At 32.4% G+C, this 25,491-nt stretch overlaps 2 protein-coding genes across 2 annotated transcripts; one reads left to right on the forward strand and one right to left on the reverse strand.

Annotated features, from left to right (window-relative positions):
• Positions 1-2,826: 2,826 nt before the first annotated feature.
• On the forward strand, positions 2,827-4,567 carry OMT1 (O-methyltransferase 1). Its single transcript, XM_047308962.2, has 4 exons — positions 2,827-3,325; positions 3,407-3,717; positions 3,878-3,942; positions 4,091-4,567. Exons 1-4 carry the CDS (start codon positions 2,907-2,909, stop codon positions 4,391-4,393), a joined length of 1,098 nt encoding a protein of 365 aa, XP_047164918.1. The 5' UTR covers positions 2,827-2,906; the 3' UTR covers positions 4,394-4,567.
• A 931-nt stretch (positions 4,568-5,498) lies between these two features.
• DMR6 (2-oxoglutarate (2OG) and Fe(II)-dependent oxygenase superfamily protein) lies at positions 5,499-9,840 on the reverse strand. The gene is made up of 4 exons (XM_088106636.1): positions 9,261-9,840; positions 8,927-9,174; positions 6,253-6,577; positions 5,499-6,118 (listed from the first exon to the last, which is right to left on the reverse strand). The coding sequence occupies exons 1-4, from the start codon at positions 9,456-9,458 to the stop codon at positions 5,873-5,875; spliced, it is 1,017 nt and encodes a 338-aa protein (XP_087962762.1). The 5' UTR covers positions 9,459-9,840; the 3' UTR covers positions 5,499-5,872.
• Positions 9,841-25,491: the final 15,651 nt, after the last annotated feature.

A 25,491-nucleotide genomic window follows, 5' to 3' on the forward strand; every position in this document is an offset into this window, starting at 1 on the left:
CAGGGGAATATGCCGCGGTTCTAACCACAACCGCGGCATATAGTGCTTCGTTTTTTTTTACAAACGAGACATATGGCCGCGGTTTTGACACTAACCGCGGCATATTCATCGGCCTATATGCCGCGGTTCAACCGCGGCATATAGTGCATTTTTTAATTTTTTTTTTAAATTTTTTTAGGGTTTAGGCAGCGGTTCCCTAGACAACCGCGGCATATTCCGCAGCCTATATACCGCGGTTCGAACCGCGGTATAAAGTGTCTGACTTACTACCGCGGCTAAATATGCCGCGGTTCAAGAACCGCGACGTATAGTGAAAATGAACCGCGGTAAAAGCCCTTCGCTGCACTAGTGAATGAAAATTATGAATACAAACATAAATAACATTTAGTTCAAAAAACAAATAAGTGAAGAAGATTAAGTTAAATGAAGATTAAGTTTCGTACATACTTAATGTTAAACTCATTTAAGTGAGGACTATATGGGTTAAATTGTACATATAGATAATGTTTACATGTTATTTACCTTACAACAACAATATTCATTCACTAATTCATTATCTGTTTCGAATAAGACACATATTTAAAAAATATTTATAAATATTTTAAAATGTATGGATATATGTGGATATTTGTAAATATTTAAAAAAATATATTTTATAAATTTTTAAAATAAAATCTAAATAAAATTAAAAATATATAATATAATATAAACTATAATTTAATTATAATTAAATTTAACTTAATAAAATAAAAATTAAATTTTAATTTTAATGTTTTTTTTTAATAATGAATATTATCCGTACATACTGGTGTAAAACTCATTTATAAGCATATCTACAAATAATAAATATCAAATTTACTAATTATCTATTACAAATTTTATATACAAATATTCATAATTACAATATTTTTACTATCCCTAATCTTAAAGATTTGTTCATTAAACCGTGATAAGCGAGCAGAGTAAGAAAACAAAGTTGGTTGGGGTTTGGTGGAAGGTTGGCGAATCAAGTTAAATATGTTTGTGGAATTTCTTTTTGGTTTGTCAAAACAACTTCAACCACCAAACATGGGAAAAAGGAAACACTAGAAGGCTTCCACCTTCTTTTATTTCCTTTAATTATACTTCACAAATCACACAGTAGATTATATTAAAAATTGGGTAACAGACGTGGAAATTCTACCACGAACTATTAGAATGTCCTGTTCCTTATTAAATACGTTAGGTTGAAATGTGAAGTGTTTTTTTTTTAAATAACTATCATCACATTTTAGTTATGCCAATTGGATGTAGATAAATTAGAATTTGGGATTTTATGTGATGCAGATCATTTAATCATACTAATGAAGATTTGAGACGTCTGATCGTGTGACCAAGGTGATGCCAATCAACGTTTTAGCGGACACGAGAATATTTGTTTTATCCTTAGACTAAAATTCCGAACCATATTATACAATAACATATATCTTTTATAAGAGTCCACTATACTAGTAATGATAATAATTTATTAACACCAATTTATACAAAATATAATTTCAATATTAAGATCTCTATATAAAAAACGACTTGCCAAAAACACGGTCAAAGTTTTACAAAACGATTTCAACCACAACAAAATTTCGAAAATGTCAAATACTGCAACGAATTTCGACCACAATTGTAACTTTGTAATACATGAGTGCTGAATTAAAATGTAATGATATTTTTCTTGAAAAGGGAAAATGGAATAAACATTTGAATACCTCAAATCTGTTCCAACTGCCATTGTCTCTCTTTTAATCAATGAACAAATTTTTAGTTGAAGCGCCGTAAATAAACCTGTTTTTGGTAAACATGTGGTAGTTGGTTTTCTTGCTCATAGCAGGGCAAAATCTTTATTAGTCTTTTTTTCGTCCTTACAATGGCATGGCCAAAACTAGGTAAGTTAATTGAATAACAAGAAAACAGTAGAAAAGTGACATTTAAAATTAAAGAAATTATGTTATAGGACATATATTCCCATCAATATTGGATCTGTGTTTTTGAACGATGAATTTGAATCTATCTACAAGTTAAATAACTTATCTATCTACTTTTGTCATTTTATGTGAAAATTCTAAAACGGGGGAGTTGGAAATGAGTCTCAAAGATAAACTTCTCGGGAAGGAAAGAAAAATGAACCAGACTTACTCCACTCTCTCGTTGGTCTTGAAGAACCGTGAATGAGAAGAATAATAGCTCATCATTAATAAAGTATGAATACTTTTTATAGATATTTGAATTTGCGTACCGGTTGTTTACGTATATGTGTAACAGCTTAGACTTTGGTGCAGCTACAAATGCTGACTCTTTAAACTTTCCCTCTAATAGTGACATATTAGGTAAAGTGTAGATGCCCCTTTTTCAACCCTTCGTTGAAAACACATCCTCATCCAAATTTTATTCTTCTCCCATTATACATACTCACCAAATTCTACAAATGGGCTTCTTTTCCTTCTTGCATTAACTCAGGAATTTCACCAACTTTTATAAATCTACTAATTTACCTACTCATATTTTAGCTTCTCATTTTTAAAACAGACAACACTCTGCTTCAATCAATGAATTCAACGCAATCCTTCAAAAACTTCAAAAGTGTCCATTTCTTCGTCAACTTATTTCTTGCAATTTTATTTTTTAATTTCACTCCCCACCGTATTTTTCAAATGGATCGTATCATTCCATACTACTTTTGCCACTCTGTAGGACCCTGGTGTGGTTGTTGGGATGGGGACAGGTGCAGGTAGGGAAGCCATAAACATCATTTGTGAATATCTTTGTGAATATATAACCACTTCACGAAGGGACCTTGGATATCACAAGCTCACAGCAGAAACACTTGCTCGAATATTGAATCTAGAATCTGAGGAAAATTGAAAGTATCGAGCATGGGTTCAACGGGTGAGACTCAGATCACTCCAAGCCATGTGTCTGATGAAGAGGCAAACCTGTTTGCGATGCAACTGGCGAGTGCCTCTGTCCTCCCAATGGTTCTGAAATCAGCCATCGAGCTTGATCTGTTGGAAATCATAGCCAAGGCTGGCCCTGGAGTTCATCTTTCTCCCTCTCACATTGCTTCTCAGCTCCCAACACACAACCCTGAGGCACCGGTCATGTTGGACCGCATCTTGCGTCTATTGGCTTCCTACAACATCCTCACTTTCACCCTCCACACTCTTCCTGATGGCAAGGTTGAGAGGCTCTATGGCCTTGCTCCCGTTGCCAAGTACTTGATCAAGAACGAAGATGGCGTCTCCTTGGCTGCTCTCAACCTCATGAACCAGGATAAAATCCTCATGGAAAGCTGGTATCTTTTGTAGAAACAGTTCAATTAAAACTATTTCCGTTTAACGATTAAGTTAAAGTTGAGATGCTTTTGTTATTGTAGGTACTACTTGAAAGATGCAGTTCTTGAAGGGGGGATTCCATTTAACAAGGCATATGGAATGACAGCCTTTGAATACCATGGAACGGACCCAAGGTTTAACAAGGTTTTCAACAAGGGTATGGCGGATCACTCTACCATCGCAATGAAGAAAATTCTCGAGACCTACACAGGCTTTGAGGGTATTAAATCTCTGGTTGATGTTGGTGGTGGAACCGGAGCTATAATAAACATGATAGTCTCAAAGTATCCCAATATCAAGGGTATCAATTTTGATTTACCCCATGTCATCGAAGATGCCCCATCTTATCCAGGTACCTATTTTTAGGTTGAGGACGTTGTCTTCATATTTATATTAGTTTTCCAAGCACTGTTACCGGTTATTACCCGTTAATTGTATGCATTGTGTATTGAATTATAATGTTTTAGTAATGGTTTCCTGACATCAAATTTGACATTGCTGTTTTTGTGTAGGAGTGAAGCATGTGGGTGGAGACATGTTTGTCAGTGTTCCAAAAGCTGACGCTATTTTTATGAAGGTGAATGATAAAACTTGAATCCTTTTCAATGTCCTAATTCTTGCCTACTTTAAAGGGTTTCTTTTCTGAGAGTCAATGAGTTGTTACTGTCTGATAATCGTGTTCTACTTGTTTATGCTAATGATTTTAATATCATTGATACCTCCAGTGGATTTGCCACGATTGGAGTGATGAACACTGTTTGAAGTTTTTGAAGAACTGCTACGATGCATTACCAGAAAACGGGAAGGTGATTGTGGCAGAATGCATTCTTCCGGTGGCTCCAGACTCTAGCTTGGCCACAAAGGGTGTGGTTCACATCGACGTGATAATGTTGGCTCATAATCCAGGTGGGAAAGAGAGAACAGAGAAAGAGTTTGAGGCTCTGGCCAAAGGATCTGGATTCCAAGGTTTCCGAGTTCTGTGCTCTGCTTTCAATACCTACATCATCGAGTTTGTCAAGAGGGTTTAAGTGTTTCGGTATGGAGTCCCATCAAGTTGCATTTGGATTGCTTTCCTGAAAAAATTGTAATTTTTATCGAGTGCATTAGGAAAAGAATAATGAACAAGTTCAATATATAACACATTGCAAATAACAAGTTCAGTTTTTCCTCATTAATGCCAACCCTTTTCCGTTTGCTAGCAAGTACGTATAGTATTGAAATTCCATTTACCATGATTATCATTTACCTTAATGCTTTTGAATGAACGAAAGTTATAATAATGGTAACACATTATCCACAATCCAATTGGACATTCATGTGGGGTTCATAGCTGTATAAAAGATAATAACGCAACGCAAGCAACCTAATATACAAATATTTGTGAAACATCATTCTAATAAGTGTGAGAGACAAATTCTAAACTTAAAATAAAATCCTTTGACCAAGAATGAATCAGCAGCACAAGGAAATTTTCAAGGTTCAACATAGAATTCCATGGCGTTTTACCCTCCTACGTTAAAGCTGCAAGAGTTGGATTGCTTCTGTGGAATTTTAACTTCTTCCTCATGAAGCAAAAGAAGAAACAATTCAATGAGAGAGGACAGAGAATGAATTCCTCTAGGGAATTATACATTCTGTTATCATTGCTGAAGCTGTTGAAGACTTGCTACGAGGCACTGCCAAACAACGGGAAGGTGATTGTGTGATACAATGGGTGGGTGTGGGATTCACTTTGATTTGGTGATGGTGGCTCTTTTCTGGTTGGGAAACAAAGAACATAGAAAGAGTCTCAGGCACAGGCCATAAGGGCCAGAATTCAAGGTTTCATAGTTATGTGTTATGTTTTTAATACCTACATCACAAAATTTCTCAAAAGTGTTGAAGTTTTTCCAGCGTGGATTCATATAAAGTTATATTTGAGTTTTCAAAATTAAATTGTTCGTGGTGCTACTTAAGCTTAATGTTATTCTCTCAAATAACAAAGTTTCGTATTGTGGATTATATTCAGTTGTGTTTCTTCTCCTTAACGCAAATCCTTTTTTCGTTCAATATCAGTACATACGTACAGGGTTGACCTTCTAAGTTCTAATATGTTAAAAGTTTTAAATAGTCAAACTTATTTGAGGAACATGATTCCGAGAACGGCGACAATACAATTCTAAACTTAAAAATACATTTCCCTGGCACTTCTATGAGACCAAGTAGATGAGTAGCACTAGGAAATTCGGAAGGTTCAATATATGAATATTACATAACACATCTGTCTTCCTACCATAAATCAAATAGAGCACGATGAGCGTCTGACACAAAAGAATAAGCAGTTCAGTCACGCAGCCATATGGACACACCAGAAATCATGAGCGTCTGACACAAAACACAATTTGTGATAAGAAAAAGAAATGAAGAACTGACAATAACACCGAGCTTCAAGGAGTGAGGATAGGATGGCAAGAAAGGAAGACAAAACATCAAAACAATTTTCGTTCTTGCCAATCACACCCGAGAGGTTACTTGTTTTTGAAAAGTTCCAAACAGTGTTCTTGGTCTAAGTTCCTGCTCCAAAACTTCTTATAATATTCAGCATACGTATATCCTCTGTATACGGCTTCAGATCCATCTTCCGTGAGTGGTTTTGCAGGGCTAATCAAAGCCTCATCGTTCGGACAAAGAAATGAAGCCACAGAAAGCCTGGGCTTATCAACATTCACAACAGCACGGTGCCATACACTCTTATAAAGCCCATTACTCAAAGCCTGCAAACCACTCAAGCCCAATATATTATCACACCACAGGCATTTTTCTGTGGGCCGAATTCTGACAGAAGATCTAGCCCACAAAAGAAAGATATGTGTATAGATATATTAAAAGAATATGAAATTATTATTACCTGGAGTTGATCACCGATGTTAATGACGAAGGCATTGGGGTGGGGGTTAACGGCGAGCCATTTTCCGTCCTTGAGAACTTGAAGACCGGCAACGTGGAGATCTTGGAGCAGAATTGTGAGTGCATTCGGGTCGGTGTGACCCGGTAACCCATAAGTGAGTTCTGGTTGGGGGCAAGGTGGATAGTAGTTGACCGCCATGTGTTGCCCCTGTTCACCCAAAACATTCTTTATGTAATCTTTCTCCAGCCCCAAACTCTCTCCTATGTATTCCTGTATTCTCAACCCTAATTCCCGAACCTCTTCGCAGTACTTTTTCACGCTCTCCCTGCCAATTCATTAACATTCTGTTCGGCTAAAAAATTTACATATTTCAAAACGCATTACGTAACACAAGTAGGGACAAGCATCGGATCTTAAGATTAATGAATTAAAGACGTTACGTCAACACGCAAATATCTACTCACGTCACTCCAACTTAATGCCTTGTCATACCCATCCTTACAAAATGACATTTGGGCCCTAACTCATATTTCACACAAAACATACAAAAAATAAAATCACTTTTTATATTCTCATTATATAACTCACCTTATTTTTTCCTCAAAACCTGATAGGTTGTGTGTGGATCTCATCATTTGTTTTCATCCTTTCACTTTTTTAAATACTCCAAACTACCGTAGCATCATATAGTCTTAATGATTTTGTAAATCGATTTCTCTTTCTAGGTAGTGTATCAAGATGTAAACAATTAAAATATTTATACCAAGGCTTCTTTCAACATCAATTTAATTAATTCATTATTTACTTAAATTACATCCTAAATAAATTTATTAACTTTGTAAAACTTACATTCTCATACAATTTTTTTGTTGTTGTTGTTGAGAGTGTAACAATAACTACACTTAAACTTCATGCCATTAAATTTTATTTATATTAATAATTAAACGAATTTTCTTTTACACATGAATTATACATTCTTATTCTAATGTAGTTAAGTAAGAGAAAATACATTTATACTAACTTTTTTTAACAGAGAAATTAAACCCACAACTCTTCCTTCTATTCTTCTAAACCTTTCAACTCAATTAATTGAGTAAAAAGAATGCATTTATACTGCGGAGCAATATTTTTTTTAATAAAGAAATTAAACTCACAATTTCTCCTTTTTCCTTTTAAATCTTTTATATCAATCTTACAACTTTCACATTTAAAAAAAGACATCTATCTTAAGTCCAAAAGTCTCTTCCTATCTTATCATCATACTTTAATAGAAATTCCTTTTAAACTCTAGGACTTATCCTAACCGGATAATGAAATTCTCTTGGTTTTTATTCCCATACTTGATCCACCATATGTCTCAATGATTACATTATTTATAATAAAATATTATTTTTATTTATTTTGAATACTTATAATTTAAAATATTTCCTTTCTTTTTTAATGTCTATCCGAAAGAAACATTGATCAAGTCGGTAAAAAATGGTTGAAAATAGATTCAAAAACATTTTTGTCCGTTGTGTTACAAAAATCTAAGAAATAAAGTAAAAATCGGTATGATGGAAATTATATGTATTATTAATTTCTTTATCTGGTTCATTAATCCGCTCCTACCCAAAGTTTAAATTAATTAGTTTTTATAATCGACACATCCAACATGCTTTCAAAACTTACACTTTTAGCCATCATGTGCTAATAATAAAATTTCTTAGTTTTCGAATTAAATTTTAGCATGATTTTTATATATATCTTATTTATCTAATCGTATAAATTATTTTATTTTATTTTATTTACAATTTATCTATGTTTCATATATATTTGAATCGAAACGAAAAACTGTATAAATGGCGGATGCTATAATTAAAAAAAAATGCGGGGAATGTGGAGGAATTCGTTTGGATGAAAAGTAAATTGGCGGGAGAGGGAGAAAGGTGTAAAAAAAGTAAAATAGAATGTTTTTAAAACTTTGAATTTTAAATAAGAAAACCGTGCTTTCTTAGGTAGAAGAGAAATGGGTGAAAAAACAATATAATTTTAATATGTTTATATTAAAATATAATTCTTTAATTCGTTTTTTAAATAATTAAATATTTTATAATATAGTACATAATATTCTTCCCTCTCATTTTCTTGGTAAAGCAGAAAGCTTCTTTCTCATGTGGGTTCAATTAATTATCACTTGATATAGGCGCTTTCCCCTTTTCGTGTGTGTGTGTGTTTTCCTTCAAATCTATACGAATCAATAGTACAACACAAGCAGAGATGGAAATCAGATTTCAAAACACTACTCAATGTGTGTAGTCTTTCTAGTTTTTTCCTTTTTTCCAAACGCTCTTTTTGGTAAAATAAGCAAACGATCCCCCGACAGGAGGACCACAGTACTTTATTGCGAAATCTGTGCCAATTAATTTCCCAAAGGCAGATATGATAAATAGACAGACACGTGCATTACTTAAAAGTTTATGTTTGTACTTTTCAAAAGTATTCGTCTGTCCATTAACTCACCGATTTCAGTAAAATGTGAATATACTAAAATTTAGTTATATTATTTGGCATGCTAAATTTGTTAAGTATAATTTTGGAGAAGAAAGTAATATATATATAAATGATTTGATGTTGTAATATATATAAAATATGAATGTAGAATAAAAAATAGAAAAAGAGATAAGTGACTTACTTGAAAGAGGGAGGACTAGAAGGCCATTCAGGCACATATTTGTCCAATGGGTAGCAGTGAAGTCTGAGATAATCCCTCCAATTATGGACAGTCTCTTTCCTGACATTGAAACTAGTGGAGAGTCTTGTTGTCTTTGAAGGGTCTTCTGAGTACAACTTCAGTTTCTCCTCCACGGGCAACTTGAAGAAACCATGAGCCACCTCTGTCATTTCCCTCACCGCTTCTACACCCACCCCGTGATTAATCACCTGCTTCAATTTTTATTCTGTTATTTTTAAACCTTTTTTTCTTAAATAAAAAATACACATAATTCATAACCACACATCCTCTGCACCTGGAAAAACCCAAACGATCTGCACGCTTCGCCGATTTCCTGCACAATCTGACCTCTCTTTTCACAACCCAAATCGATTATTGGAACATCCTCGCACTCCGACACTTCGCTCAGACGAGGTCTCTCTGATTCCGGTCGGATGTAACTTTCCGGCAGATTTGAGTGCTGGACTCCGGAAGAAATCACCTTTGTGTCCATTTTTAATATCCTTAACTCTACCTTCTTAAATACCAAACGCAAACTTCATAACAGATTAAATAAATAACACTACGGGGACTGGCAGTTTCGTCAATGATAAACCCGAGGCTCACCACATAAGGATTTACAAACAAGGATGCAGAGAATACGAAGAAGATAATTTTTTTATTTTTATTTTTCTTATCGTCCTTATTCTAGACCACTGTTCTTAGAAACCTCCATGAAGAAATTAAAGATTGCACCCTTTGACAAAAAACACCACAAAAACTTGAAAACAAACACTAAGGAAAAAGGCAAGGGATGAGAGAAAAACGTTAAACAAGATAATAACACTATGGGCACTGGGGAGTATATAACTACCACTGAGCAGTTTCGCGAATGATAAGCCTAAGACTCCGCGTATGTTTATATATACACAAGTATGCAGATGAGTACGAAGAAGACAATTTTTTAATTTTAATATTTTCATTTTTTTATCGTCCTTATTTATTTTGGACCGTTTCAAAATTCTTTTGTTTCCTTTATTATTTTTAAGGTTAAAATAAAAATCAGTCCTCTGTAGTCGACAATTAGTTTGGTATCAAACAGAGATATCTGTTTTAGTGTGTAAAATAGTATGAGATGGTTTTACTTTAGTCCCTCTTGTTATTAGTGTTTGTTTTAGCACTTTTAGGAAGAAACTAACATGATTTTAACTGGCTAACGAACATAATGGCTGTGTAGACAGGTCTTCCGTTGAATTGGAAATTTTGGTGATTCCAACTGAAACCCTCTGTTTAGGAAAACCTCTGTTTCTGCTTTGAGGAAAGCAGTGTTCCTTTGCTTCTCGTTCTTTTACAAATTCTTTTGCGTTTTCCATCTTTTAGGGTAACTGTTGTGGTAGAAAAAGGTGGAAGGAGTCGCATTGCGATGTTTTGATACTTCCACAAAAAACACTGAAGCATTTGGCCGTCGTTTCCTTCTTCTGACTCTGAGTATTTATATTTAAGCCACAATTTCAACTCTATTTATTCTCTCCTTAAACTATCATAGTTATTTGTTGGAAAAACAGCATTCATTCAAGGGGAGTGGTTAGACTTGTTAGGAGTTGGGTTAACAAATATCATCAACTGTGTAATTTTAAAAAGTACTCTCATACGTTAATAACTGAAATTTAACAACATCTTGACAACAATCAAATAATTTTTAATTTTATATTTAATAATATTATGACAATAATCACATAAAGCACTACTTCTAGCATCAACTCAAAATACACTACAAATTCTATTTTCTTCTTCTATTTCAATCTCGTAGAAGAAGTCATTATTTTAAATCTCTCATCTTTGAAAAATGACGTTGTAGGGTTTGACCATCAGCGTCCTTACATAGCAATCTTCTTTGATGACCAATGTAGTTGTATGCATTTTTCTCAACAAATTGCATATTTTTAAATCCACCCGCTTAACCCACGATGCTAAGGAAACTCTTATTAATTTGTATGCTGACATCATCATTGACCTCCAATGTGCGTTTTGCTTGCATGTTTAACTTTTTATTAGCACGGATTAGGTTGGAAGTGTTCGAACATAAATCATGATTGTGGTCTAGGACTACAATTCTTACCAACCATTTTCCATATTTTCTTCCAACCATTCTTCTAGTTTGACATTCTTTTGTTTGACTTGGTAGTGTTTTGACCTCCGGTCTAATGGAAGAGATGTACTTCCCTTCCCTAGAACAAACCAATTCCAAGTAATTCAATTCTTATTCTCATCTTTTTTTAGAAGTCCTTGTTCGGACACCAAAACCACAACTTATCCCCGTTGCCGATGTAAAATTTCTTAGTTTCTTCCACTTTATCAAAAGACATATGCACCCTTGGAACCAACTCCACACAATTCTCATTCTCGTCATTAATTTCGTGATTAAATTTGGGTACCATAGTAAAAATATTTTGTGAATTGGCCATGACAATGTTGTATACCCTAGTCATAGTGCACAAAAAATGACCATACTTATGGTTCATCAACAAAAAATAAGACCATGTTTTCATCTTGTATTAACTAGTGCAAAACTTTTAAGTCCAAGCCATACATAATAGGAAAAGATTTTTAGGTATCATCCTAAAACAATATGGAATACCCACAATAAAATAAACAAAAAACAAAATAAAAGACTAATGGAAGCACGTTAAAGGAAGCATGTATACGTACAAGTGATGGTCTGAAATGTATTTACTCTGCAATTAAATGAACATCTTCTTCTCACCAACCTCCAAACAAGGCCATTAATGTAACGTCTCAAATTTCAGGGTGTCACAGGTTATTACAAAAACTGATAATTTTCAAAACTTTCTTATAGTGCGAAAACGTATTTTCAAAACTCTTAGCATTTAAATTTACATCACATAATAGCTCCAAAATACTTGTCCAATTGCATTATTTAAATAAAACCAAAATAACGAAGGAAATAAAATAACTCCAATTACATTGTCTTAAAAATTCAATTGATATAGGTTTAAATAAAACCCAAGTCTACCCCCCGTCATCTCATAGATCTATCGTGCTTTATCTTCATCTATTGCTTCCACATAACATCACACATTATACGATCATTGCATTCACATGCACAAACATTAACATGTATGTGGTAAGCTACCGATAAAACAATCATAATAATAAGATACATACATACTAATTATATCAACAATAATCAAACACCCCATACATAGAAGTAATAACAATAGGATTCCTAAACCTCTATACCAACAATCAATCATGATAAATTACTAAATCCTCGAACCCCTATCCTTGATCCTCGATAATCACATATCTAGACGACAATTTATTCGTTCACCAACACTTATGCTGGCTACACCACATAATCACAATACTACCAATATAGCATTCCTTGGAGCATCATCGTCATAGATACACCACACTCATGACTATCCTAGTCAAGAACAACACCATGATCGTCACTATACCATAATATCATAGTGGAAAGAGTTCATCTTACTCCTGTACCCCACCTTACCGAATGTAACCGCTCCTACAGTCTACCTGTAGCCTCCCCTACAGGACATCTGTAGCCTCTACTACAGATAATATCTTTCTAATGCACACAAGACAAAAGGAAGCATTTATCCGCATATAGAACCAAGATTTACGAGGTACAACAAGTAGACTTATCCTCCAATCTCATGCTCATCAATCACATACTTAGGTACATCCTAACACTCACTCATGCTCCACTCTCAACCACAAGTCAAATTGACCCTAAACATGACCACTAACCTCAATATTTGATTATCATCATGTTCCAGAGCTCCTCAAGTTTGGTTCACGTCCATTCTTCATGAAATTTGCCATTTTTCACCAAAATGCATTCTGATGAGCGATTATCACTTAAGATAATTGATGTGTTACTACCCAAACCACTAATGAGTAAAATTAAAGCAACACACCCGAAGAACCACACCTACAGCGGTAGAGAACTCTACCATCATGTATAAGTTACACTACCAAAAACCCCACCGTTTAAACCAAGTAACGTAATTTAGGAAATACACAACATCTACAATCACAACCATTGAGATTTAGCTCCCCTTACAACATTATCTTAAATCGATCAATGCATTCAGAATAACACCAAAATAAACACCAAATCACCAATATAATATTTATATCACAATAGTTAAGTCCTTATTAAAATTCCGTCACACCATACAACATCAATTCATAATAAGACTATAACAACCAATGCGATAACCACACCTACATTCCCTTAAACGATATCATGTTCAACCCATTAACTCTGAAAGATCTGTCAATTTAAGGCAACTCATGTCTATCCAACCATCATTATAAATGTATGTGAACTTCGTATCATTCTTGTCTATTAAGACAAGATTATTCTAGTGGTCCTTTACTGCAGCTTTAGACATGTCTCCCCTATTCCCAACTATTCACCCAAGAACTAAACTCAACACGAGTCGAAACCCTTCGACCGAGACCTCCATCCCTTTCTACCGTCTCGCAAGAGGAAAAAGCAGCACTTGAATCTTAGTCCCTTCGACCGCCCCTCCAGGACGAAGAGACTCATCTCTTCCATTGCGACTTAAAGATGAAGAGATCCACCTTTCTACCCTCTTGCAAGAGGAAAGGTGATTACCTTTCTACCCCCTCGAAAGAGGAAAGAGCAGCATTTGAATCTCAATCCCTTCTACCGCCCCTCCAGGACGAAGAGACTCATCTCTTCCACCACCACTTAAAAACGAAGAGATCCACCAAATTTTTTTATGGACTATTTGTGACTTGTTTAGAAGTTAAGTTCACCAAATTGCTGTTAAGAATAAGTAGAAATGAACTTTTAAGCTCTTAGAATGATGTTTAGTTGTTTAAGTTGGAAATTTGTGAGAAAATGAGGCTAATAACATTTAAATTCAGTTATAAATTTATTGGGGTTAGTTCAATGTAAGTTTTGGAATAGAAGAATTGTAGGCACATGTGGAGGTGTAGGAGTTAGAATGTGTACGCTTTGGGGTGTAAATTCTGCAGAATTAATGTTTTGCAGGCTAGTTAGGCGAGTAGATAACTTATTGAGTTTTGGTAATGGGTTTCAGAGGCTGGGCAAGACTTCTCGCTTGGCTGGCAAAGATCTTTGTTTGTACTCTCGCTGGGCGACAAAGAGTTGCTCATTGGGCGAGCTGGCCAATGTTGAACGCCAGGATTCTGACGTTGGGTGCCATCTATGAAGTTTTGGTTTGTGTATTCTTTCCTCTTGTGCCTTTCTAGATTTGAGCTGTATCAGTACTTTGATGCTTGTTTGAGTATGAGTATATATTGATCATGTAGATGGTAGATGGACGTAATTCCATGACTCTCATGGAGAGATTCCATGGCAGTGCCCTGTAGTGTAGGTATTGATGTAAGAAGCTCGGTCTTGGGGGTTATCCTAATGCTCCAATAATCTTTCCATCTCCGGTAGAGAAGGGGATTATGTGGTGAGGAGTAGCAAGAGGTCCTAGTGTATGGTCTAGTGTTGTTTATGCATAGGTGGTTAACAAACTAATCTTGTGTGGTAGCTTGAGGGGGACCGGTTGTTCTACCACTACAAGTGTACAACCCACCATAGCTCGGAATTAATACTTGTATATATGCTTAGGTTCTTGTTTGATTTTAAAGTAAAATGTGTTGTATGCTGAATTATAATTGCATGAATTGATTCTTTTACAATATTAGCTTACCCTTGCTTTTGTGTTTGTGTGTTTTGTATGTCATTTTCTTGTTTATGATTATCACATTAACGGTGAGAGCAGATAAGAATGTCTTTTAAGTTACTTTAGCGAGGGGTGAAGGTGAAGAAAATGTGTAGTTATGTGGTTCTACAGGTTTAGATCTTTTCTTTATGGTAGGTTTGTTTTATCTGGTTGTTTTATTATCATCTTTGTAACATTTTACTTTAGTACTTTTATACTATTAAAATGAGATTTTACATATATAAAAATCATAAAACAATGATCATCAATTCACATTCATCTCATCATATCTATTACGTCAATCACATCATACATGATACAATCTAAATAACTTATAAAAGTTAGGTTTAATACCCTATTTTGTCCCCATTTTCGTTCGAAAATGTCAAATTAGTTCATCCTTTATAAAATGTGTCAATTACGTCCTCACTTAATAAAATTTGCATCAATGAAATCCCTTCCGTTAAATCCGTACAAACGACGTTAATTATTTCTCTCTCTCTTCTACTTGAATAATTAACGTCGTTTATACGGATTTAACGGAAGGGATTTAATTGATGCAAATTTTATTAAGTGAGGACGTAATTGACGCATTTGTTAAAAGATGGACTAATTTGATATTTTCGAACGAAACTGGGGACAAAATAAGGTATTAAGCCAAAAAGTTATAAACTCATTTACTAGCACATGTAGATATGAGTGTCAAAGTGAGCCAATTTGAGTCACATATGAGTTAGCTCACAATGGATTGAGTAAAAAAAGTCAATTCAATTTGAGTCAGTTTTTAGTGAGTCAAAAATTTATATATTTATTGTAGTAAAATTAAAGTTGATTAACTCAATTCATTTCTTTATAACAGTGAAATCAAAGTATTCACCAAAATTTCCAAATATTATTATAAACTTGAAAATTAAATTATGAAGGTAAGTAATTTGACAAACAAATTAATTAAACATTTAAACTATTTCAACACTATTGAACAACATTTTAACATTTAAAAAGATCAAATTGTAAATTTATATAATTATGAGTTATAAATAATTATAATAAAAAACTTATAAAAAATGGTAAAGAAAAGCTAATAAAGTGTTCTTGTTGATGGGTTTAAGTAAATCGAGTTTAATTTAACCCACATTTAAAAAATATAAATATTTTTAACCCAATCTAATTCAAATCGAGTCAAGTTGATTCACATATTAAACCCTATTTTAACATCTAAATATATGTATGGATCATATTGTAATTAACTAGTGAATGATACTCTTAACCTCTCTACCTACAAGGTTGTATTGATCCTACCAATTTAATCTACTTCGTTATAACCTTTAAATGTACTAAGTCTTACATTGTTTATTGTTTCAGGTATAGGGTTGAAGTCTCTTACTCAAAGCACTCCAGGTTGTCTTGAAGATCGAACGGACCCTGCTCAAAACACTCCTGGTTGTCTTGAAGACCAGACATTCGCTGATCAAAGCACTCCAGGTTGTCTTGAAGACTGGACATACTTCCTAGTTGTCCTCCGTCCTTCAAGTTACGTTGTCTGCTTTCTCTTCTTCTTGTCCAAGCTAGGTGGGCGGGTACCTGTCAAAGACACTCTAACGTTCAAGTTAGTAATGTAACCGAGTAGTTGGCATAACAAGTAATGCATATATTGTGCATCGTGATCCTAAAGTCATACCTAGGACTTTTATTTATATTAGTTGGTGATGGGTCTTTACCTTTCGCTAGTCTAATGACGGTCCAATCACACCTCAACCTGCATTAGAGTTTTAATCAGTTATCATCGTTTATAATCTAACCATGTGGTTGGCCTAGGTAGTCGGTCGACATGGATGGTCGACCTGGGTGGTCAGTCAGCTTGTGTGATCAGCCTGGATGGTCGGCTTGGTGATGTCTAGGAGACCGTATGGTACACTTACCTTAAAGTAAAAGTAAATAATTATGCAATAATCCTTTAATTTTATCTTTGATAAAAATTAAAACACACGCAACAAATATGATTAATTTGTTATTGAGGAAGAGATTTTTATTTGAGCAAAATATACCAAGATAATTTCCTAGACATCAATATCACCACACTTTCGCTTGAATGAGAATAATTCTTCTGACTCATATCGAACAGGTTATGAAGAAAACCTCCATTTTTGTGCCAACAAAAAACATTTTCATAAAACATTACCAGACAAACAAATATTCACTTAGGCATGAAAGCAAAACAGAAAAGTAAGATGTTATCAAACATATAAGTTTACAATATTCACAACAAAAATATATAATACATCCTATTTATTATTTTATTTAAATGCAACTTCCTTAACCTGGATTTTGGCAGTTCCTTTTCTCAAACAAAAATATTTTTACTCAAACTTTAGTTCCCTTATATCTTGAAATCTTGTACAACATTACCATGTACAAAATCTAGTTTGAAAAGACATTCGAATCCATAAATTCTTCCCATAGAAAATTCTTTAGAATAATAAACTTAAATTACCAGTTCACAAAATTGATCGAGTAGAGCTCCTCCTTTCTTTATCAATTTTTTTTATAAATCTAAAAACTGATAGTTTCTGTTTATTCATTTTAGAGATAATATAAAAAGAACAATAGTTAAGGAGATAACTTTTTTTATGGGAATGAATTAACCGACTATTTTATTTACATATTTAAAAAATAATTGAATGATATATAATATAATATTTTTATAGTATTATATTGTATATTTTGTTTTTTATAAGTCACGTAATACAAATTTTAAATTTCTAAAGTTTAATAAAATTGTAAATCATGAAACTAAAAAGTTTTATAATAAATCTTGAAACAGAATATAAATAAAACATTATTAAAATATAGGTGTTATGATAAATATTACACAATGATATATATATATATATATATATATATATATATATATATATATATATATATATATATTGTATAAAATGAAGTCCTATAATGTCACATGTGTAACAGTGATGAGATTGTACGGTGATAGAATTTGTAGCCATGGAAGGAGGAAAGCAAAGAGAGGCTCACGTTTATTGTACTATTAATTGAGTAGACCTCTTTGGTATCGTAGAATTGACCTCTCTCAAAACGTAAAGAGACGAATCTTGGATACTGTAAAAACAACTATATAATTATATTTTATCACCGTTTGGTAAGTCACCTACCATACGGTCCATCATAACTCGGATAGTTTAACGAGTTATTCTAATTTTGAGTAGTTACCAAATAAATAAGTTAATCACTAATCATATTACGTTAACCATAATATTAAATAATTTAAAGGAAGAACATATTTGACAATAATTAGATTTCACCTAAAATCTATAAATAAAATTACGAGATGAAAACATAAATGATTTATATTTATTACGTCATTAATTTTTAATTATCAATGTTGAACTGATTTTGATAATAAAATATTTATGCAGATGTCTTTCTAACGGTTTAAAAGACAAGTTCAAGCAGAACAATTTTCATAACTTAGATGACTTATCAATATTTAGGCTCATATCCAAAACAATAATTATATAATATTTTTATATATGTTTAATAAACATATAAATTATTTAAAAACTATAATAAGTAGTAGTAACTTCTGTATCACGGGTGAAACTAATGTTGTTTCCTTTTAAAAACCATTAATTTGGAAGGACAAAGGGCACGTGGATGAGATCTATTGAAATATGGAGGCACATCTTCCATCTTCCATCTTCGATGTTCTGAAGAGTGGACCGGTCCCAAGAAAATGAAGCAGAGTTGGACAATTTTACACGATGATGGCAAATTGCAGAGCAGCTCAAAGTAACCCATGATCCATTCGTGAATATAGTAGAGCATCTTCTCTGGACCATGCACATGTTTGTCAGTAGTATGTGGCCCAGAGTGCACAAAAAGAGCAAGACAACCTATGCAAAGCATCTTCAATGGAAAAAATTACATCATTTTTTTATTAATAAAAAATATATATTAGTTCCATAGATATAATTTTTTATATTCAATGTTATACAACTCATATTAATAAAATTTATATTCATTTTTCTATTTTAGAGATGCGTTTGATAATTTGTTAAAAGAGAGAAAAGAAAAATAGAAGAAGCACGAAAATAATTACAAATAAGATGGATTATTACTAATTACTTAGTGTTATTATAGGAAAGAGAATGCTTAAGGGAGTGGAGTTGATAGTTCTAATGATTTGTTATTGAGTTGTTGGTAAAAAATGAAGAGAAATCTACCTCTACAACATTTTTCGACTCATAAGTTTATATATTTTTATCAACTGAAACACGATTCAGAAGTTGGTTGGGTATCTTTAAATGATATTCAATATGGTCCTTTATTTGTCATTTATACCCCTCGTTCAAAAATTTCAAAAGCAACTGCTTCAAAATAAAGTGTTCTCCACAATCCTATAAAAAAAAATTGCTCTTTTATTCTGATCATACTCCTCAATTTCCTTTGTATGGGAAAATATATCATAAGTTTAAGTTGAGGACTGAGTAACTTTTACCGTTAGAATTGGTCATTTTGGACGTTAATTGAAGTTGGAAATAACAATTTTGACGTTAATTGATATCAAAAGTGCATTTTTCGATGTTATTTTTTGTTTTTTTTATTAAATAATTTATTTTTCTAGTTTTACCAAAACTGAAAACCAAAAATAATAAAATGTAACTCAGTTTTGACATTTCAAATATCCAAAGTTTTCAAATTTGTATGAAATAATAAAAACTATAAGCTAAAGTTATCACAATACCAAAACCTGAAATTTGTTGTTTGTCTGCTTTTCAGGTTTCGTAGAATTGTAAAAAAGTATCGCAATTAATTAAAAGAAACAAAAAAAAAATTGATTAACATCGAATCAGATATTCTTTCATTTGATACAAATGCATGTTAATTAACTACTTTATGTATGTTTTTTGTTTGTTTTAACTGATTATTTTCGTGCTCTTGTCCTTCATAAGCACATTCTGCTTTCTCTCTCACTGGTGACGAAACTTTATTCTGATGAACCCACCTTTTGAAGGTTAGTTTTTGTTTTCGTTTTAAAGAACTTATGTGTTGAACTTGTTTGTTGTTTTTTTTGTTGAACTTGTTAGTTGTTGTTGTTTGATTGAACTAGTTTGTTCTTGGTAATTATTGTTTTTTGTTGATAGTACACTACACATTCATAGTTCGTGCTTTATAAAATACCAAAAACTGAAATTTGTTGTTTTTTTACTTTTCAAGTTTCGTAGAGTTGTAAAAGAGGGTCACAATTAATTAAAAGAAACAAAAAGAAATTGATTAACGTCGAATAAGATATTCTTAATTTGATACAAATGCATGTTATTTAAATATTTTGTACTAGTTTTATCAACATCTTCAGATCTTCAATCAGATATTCTTAATTATTTTATTCTCCTTTGATTATTTTATCTTCTGTTGAACTATTGGTCCAATAGTACCTTAAGTGTTGGCCCAATTATGGTCTATTACTATTTAACGTGGTTGACTTTAGTTGATGCGGTTGATGATGGCCTGGTTGACCATTGTTGTGGTGGTGACCGAATGACTTGTGATGCTAACCATTCGATATACACTATATCCAATACAGATATAATATACGGGAAAAGCATAATTGTATTTGATAGTTATTCTTTAATTTTTTAACATGGTTGAAAGCATTTCTTAACATCCAATTTTGACATAAAATTTACATATGTTTTAGTCGGGTAGAAAGAAATAATATTTGATTCATAAATATTGAAGAATGTTTTCTTTGAAATGATCTATATTGGAATTGTTGTGTTTATTTTATTAGATTTATATTGATTAGTTAAGTGTGTTATTTAAATTCATCTTAAATTCAATATTAATAATAATTATTATAATAATAATAATAATATCTTTTTGAATTTTATTATAATATAATATGATTTTATAAATTGTAAATTTTTAATTTTATATACAATAACGTAATTTTATAACACTAATAATAAAACTTAATTATTGTTATAATTATAATGTTAACCATAGTTATAATAATAACATACACATTTATTTAAATCTATTAATTTTTATTTTATGTTATTTTAAGAATTTAACTTAAAAGTAAGTGAGAGTTAAATTAGTAAGCTTATAGAGATTATCTAATTTTAAAGTTAGATAATTTTTCCATTATTTTGTAATTGTAAAATCAGTTGACTTAATAATGTGATTATAAGCAGAAATGAATGAGGTTCATTGTTTGTGGTAGTTTGCCAATAATTTTCTGCCGACGTTGGTTGTGGATTATCCAGTTACCTCGTAACGACAACCCATGCCTACCACCACCCATTCCTTCCATATTTAGTAATGCTCTTTCACCAAATTCTTTACTTTATATTTTTTTCACAAAAATTAGAATTACTTTTTATTTAAACATATATTTGATGATTTTTGTGTTTTTGTGTTTTTGTGTTTTAAAAATATATATTTTAAAATAACATATCTTTTATTATTCTAATACATTACATCTACTTTTCTTATACTTTAATAAAATAATACCTATTTTTTTATATTTTATTTGGAAATATTATATTGACTATAATAAATAAAAATTATAAAGATTAAAATTTTAAATTAAAAAATAAAAATAAATTTGTGTGTGTTTTGTGTGTGTGCAGCGTGCGTGATTAAAATTTACATTTTACTATTATTGTTATAAATATACATATGTTACAAACATATGTATTTTTTATATAGATAGCTGTTATTCATTTTATCGAAATTTTTTTACTTTTAATAGTCATTTAATATAGAAAATTTATTAAATGGAAAAAGGCAGTAATATAAAAAAATTAGATAAATTTGAAATATGTATATATATAAATAATTATTTTAATTTAAAAATATAAATGTATATACCAAAGTTGTCTATATAGAAGAATAGATATTGTATCATTATTTATTCAAATAATATATTTTTATCGTATTACATTTAAGAACCCTTTCATTATTACATATTTCATATTAATATATATATATATATATATATATATATATATATATATATATATATATATATATATATATATATATATATATTATAAAAGTAGATGCAAACTTAAGTTTGTAAGTTGAATTTGTGAAAAGATTAATTATCATTTATTAAAAGCAAAGAAATGCATGTTTATATTAGGAATATTTTTTTATTAAAAAACATAAATACATCAACGTGTTTCTTAAAACGAAAAGAAGAACTAGAATTATTAATCAGTAGATCTTTTGGAGGATAAGTGCAAAATGTATTTTTAGGAAAGTAATTACTTCTTAAAGTTCATAAAAGAAAATACATTTTCAAAAGGAATTAAATTTGATGTGAATACAATGTATAGTGTCCTTTACATGTTTTGACATATCTGATGTCGGACTTATAATTAAAGTGTTACAAGTGTGACATTTAATCTACATTATAACTTTGCACATGAATTTTAGGAAGCATACAAAAGACTTTGACTTGAATTATTGAAGTTTTGGAATTTTAGAATGCCCTCGTTTACTCCGAAGATCAAAGTCATATGAGTCGGTGCAGATGATAACTATGGGATTAATTTCTCCAAGACATGTGAAGTCATTTCCACTGATTTAGAAAATCACTTTTCGGAATGATACTGAGATGGACAACATTTTTAAAGGTCCATTCCACCCGTACTATTTTAACATGTTTTTTTTAAATAAACTTTAATGAGATTTTCTTAAAGTGAAAAATTTATTAAAGTTATTACAATATATCTACAAATTATGAGATGTAAAATTAGTTCTTAAATTAGTGTGACCAAATTTATTGAGAACGTGTTAGTCATAAAATCAAAATATTTATTTGTTTTTTTTAATTTTAAAAATAGTTTTATAAATGATGCATCACTATTTTATTATTAAAAAGTTAAAGTTTAAATAATTTTTTTATTTATCAAGTTTTATTTTATAAAAATTGTCATCTTTTCAAAATATTTATTTTATATCTTTTTTTTTCTCTTTAAATTTCTGACATATCTAAGAATTAGAATCCATCATAAGATTTCTAATATAAAGAGTGACACAACCATTCGATAAGAAGTGTGAATAAAGTAAGTTTTCCATTTTTTTCTTTTTCTTAAGTCAATATTTGGTGCTAGCATGTGATTATAGATAGCTCAAAATGAATCTATGTTCTTTTGTGACTACTAGAGAGTTTTCAGATAATTAATTCGAATTTCCTTTGTGTAGTTAATTATCTAGAGAGTTCCCATAGTACAACTTTTAAGTTTGTATTTTTGAGTAATTGTTTAAGATGAGATATGTGTTGTACGAATTATTTTTTATTATGAGAGTATAATGCCTTCTATGGAGGAAAGTTATGTTAAGTTGATTATGAGGTGTATTAAACAATGATTTGATGAGATTATTCTTACTCTACTAATACTCAAGTCACATAGAGGAAGATATTCGATATTAATAGTCAAAGTAGGTTCCTATAATCCAACGATACGAAAAAGATCAAACCTCACAAGTATATAAGGAATTTAACCTATGATATTGGTGAACGACATTGATCTTAATTCATTTATTACTTTATGGGAGCAGCAAAATGTATGACAGATGCAAGATCTTTAAGTTTATGCAATACACATGTCTTTAAGAAGTAGAGTCAAAATTAAGTTACAAGATAGCATTGAGGGTTAAGTATGTTCGGCCTATTGTTTTATTTTGGTGCCATTATGGGCATATGTGTATGTTCCTCAACCTCTCGACCTTAACCTTTTGGCCACAACATCTTGGCATCAGCCTTTCGGCATCGACATGTTAACCTCAAAACCTTAGTCATTACCTCTTGGCCCCAACCTCTCAACCACAACCTCTTGACCTTAACCTTTTGCCCTTTACCTGTTGGCGGCCTCTATCTCTAGGCCTTGACCTCTAAGCCTCAACATCTCAACCTTATTCAGCCTCAATCTCTCAACCTCTACATTTAATCCTTGTTCACCCTTTACCTAATGGCCATAACCTCTTGGCCTCTCCTTGTCAGCCTCAATCTCCCAGCCTCTCCTTCTCAACCTCAACCTCTCAGCCTCTCCTCGTCGGCCTAAACCTTTCGGCCACTGAGTCTCAGCCTCAACCATTTTATCTCTACCTCTCGACCTCAACCTCTTGGCCTCAACCTCTCAACCTCAACCTCTCAGTCTCTACCTGTTGGCCTTGACATCTCAGTCTTAACCTCTTGGTCTTAACCTCTCGGCCTCAACCTCTCTGCCTTTGCATCTCCACCATCTTCAACCTCTACCTCTCAACCTCAACATCTCTGCCTCTACCTCTCATTCTCAACTACTCGGCCTCAACTTCTTGACCACTATGTCTCAACCTCAACCTCTCAGCTTTTACCTTTCAACTTCAAACTCTGAACCTCACTAGTGTAGAAAAGCCTTTAGATGTATGTTATTTTGGGCTTTTTATGTCTGATCTCGACTTGACGTCTATTCGGGTGATGTTGATGGGACGTCAGACCCTACTCAGACGTCTATATAGATGTCTGACCTATACAGATCGGACATCTATATAAATGTCTGACCTGAACATATCAGATTTCTAAACCGTCGCTATATTTGATTGGATCTTTCACAGCTTGAGGCCTCTGGGGTTGCTTCTGGTTCATGGTGATTCGAGTTTACAACTTTATATTTTAGTTGAAGAGAATGAATTGTACGTTTTTTTTGTATTTGATGGTTTTAAAAACGTAGTGGAGGGAATTGGAGGAGTGCAAAACGCAAGAAATTGCCGCCCAAGAACGCCGCCCAAGGACACGAGCAAAACTACACCAAAACCCAACGAAAACACTTTTTAATCGGTTCAAATGAAAGATAATTCATCAAAGAGTAATGTAATCAGAATAAAATTAATTTAAATGGTGCAAAAGTGAGAAAACGATCCTGAAAAACGTAGCCCGTGGAGAGAAAACATGAGGAAGATAATGAACAGTGAGTGCACGTAACAACTTCCTGACGTGCGCGGTGTTTTAATCAGACATTAAGAAGTCGCTTCCCCCCATAACAGACGTCTAAATGACTTTAAAAGTCGGAGTGGCGAGATCAGACGTCTAAAAATAGAGTCAAAAAGTGACTTTTTAAATTGTTGGCCTGAGTATTTAGAAGTCTGTTCCCCCATAGCAGACGTCTAAATGGCTTTAGAAGTGGGAGTGGCGGGATCAGACATCTAAATGGAGTCCAAAAGTGACTTTTTAAATTTTTGGGCTGAGTATTTAGAACTTTGTTCCCCCCATAACAGACGTCTAAATGACTTTAAAAGTTGGAGTGGCGAGATTAGACGTCTAAATGGAGTCAAAAGTTGACTTTTTAAATTTCTGGGTTGAGTATTTAGAAGTTTGTTCCCCCGATAATAGATGTCTAAAATAGACTATAGACGTTAGACCCCCCCCCCCCAAGCCAGACGTCTAATAGTAATAAAAAGAAGGGTTAAATATGTTTTTAGTCCCTTAACTATCTCACGATTTTGAGTTTAGTCCCTATTCGAAAGTTTTGTTTAGTTTAGTCCTCGTAGTTTTGAAACTGTTATAAATAGTCCCTAATTTTGGACGACGTTAACTTTTGTTTGATGTGGCTAACGGCCAACCCACGTCTGATGCCAGGTTCCCTTTTTATTCTCTGCTACGTTGGTTTTTTCATTTTAGAAATCAGATTAAGTATGGTAAGCTCGTGCATTGTGTATTACTTGGTTCAACCTATCTTCATCATCTCTTATAAGTGCGATTTGAAGCAAGTGTGTTGTATA

This window comes from Vigna umbellata, chromosome 2, assembly GCF_029865625.1.
Source record: "Vigna umbellata cultivar VRB3 chromosome 2, Vumbellata_1.0, whole genome shotgun sequence".
Lineage (NCBI taxonomy): Eukaryota > Viridiplantae > Streptophyta > Magnoliopsida > Fabales > Fabaceae > Vigna > Vigna umbellata.

Bases quoted from the DNA above. Each gene is read 5' to 3' on its own strand.
- OMT1 (XM_047308962.2), top strand. From the start codon at position 2,907: ATGGGTTCAACGGGTGAGACTCAGATCACTCCAAGCCATGTGTCTGAT. The intron at 3,718-3,877 runs GTACCTATTTTT...GTTTTTGTGTAG, and splicing joins AGATGCCCCATCTTATCCAG to GAGTGAAGCATGTGGGTGGA. The intron at 3,943-4,090 runs GTGAATGATAAA...TGATACCTCCAG, and splicing joins CTGACGCTATTTTTATGAAG to TGGATTTGCCACGATTGGAG.
- DMR6 (XM_088106636.1), bottom strand. From the start codon at position 9,458: ATGGACACAAAGGTGATTTCTTCCGGAGTCCAGCACTCAAATCTGCCG. The intron at 9,175-9,260 runs GTGCAGAGGATG...AAATTGAAGCAG, and splicing joins GATCGTTTGGGTTTTTCCAG to GTGATTAATCACGGGGTGGG. The intron at 6,578-8,926 runs GTAAGTCACTTA...ATGAATTGGCAG, and splicing joins TCTAGTCCTCCCTCTTTCAA to GGAGAGCGTGAAAAAGTACT.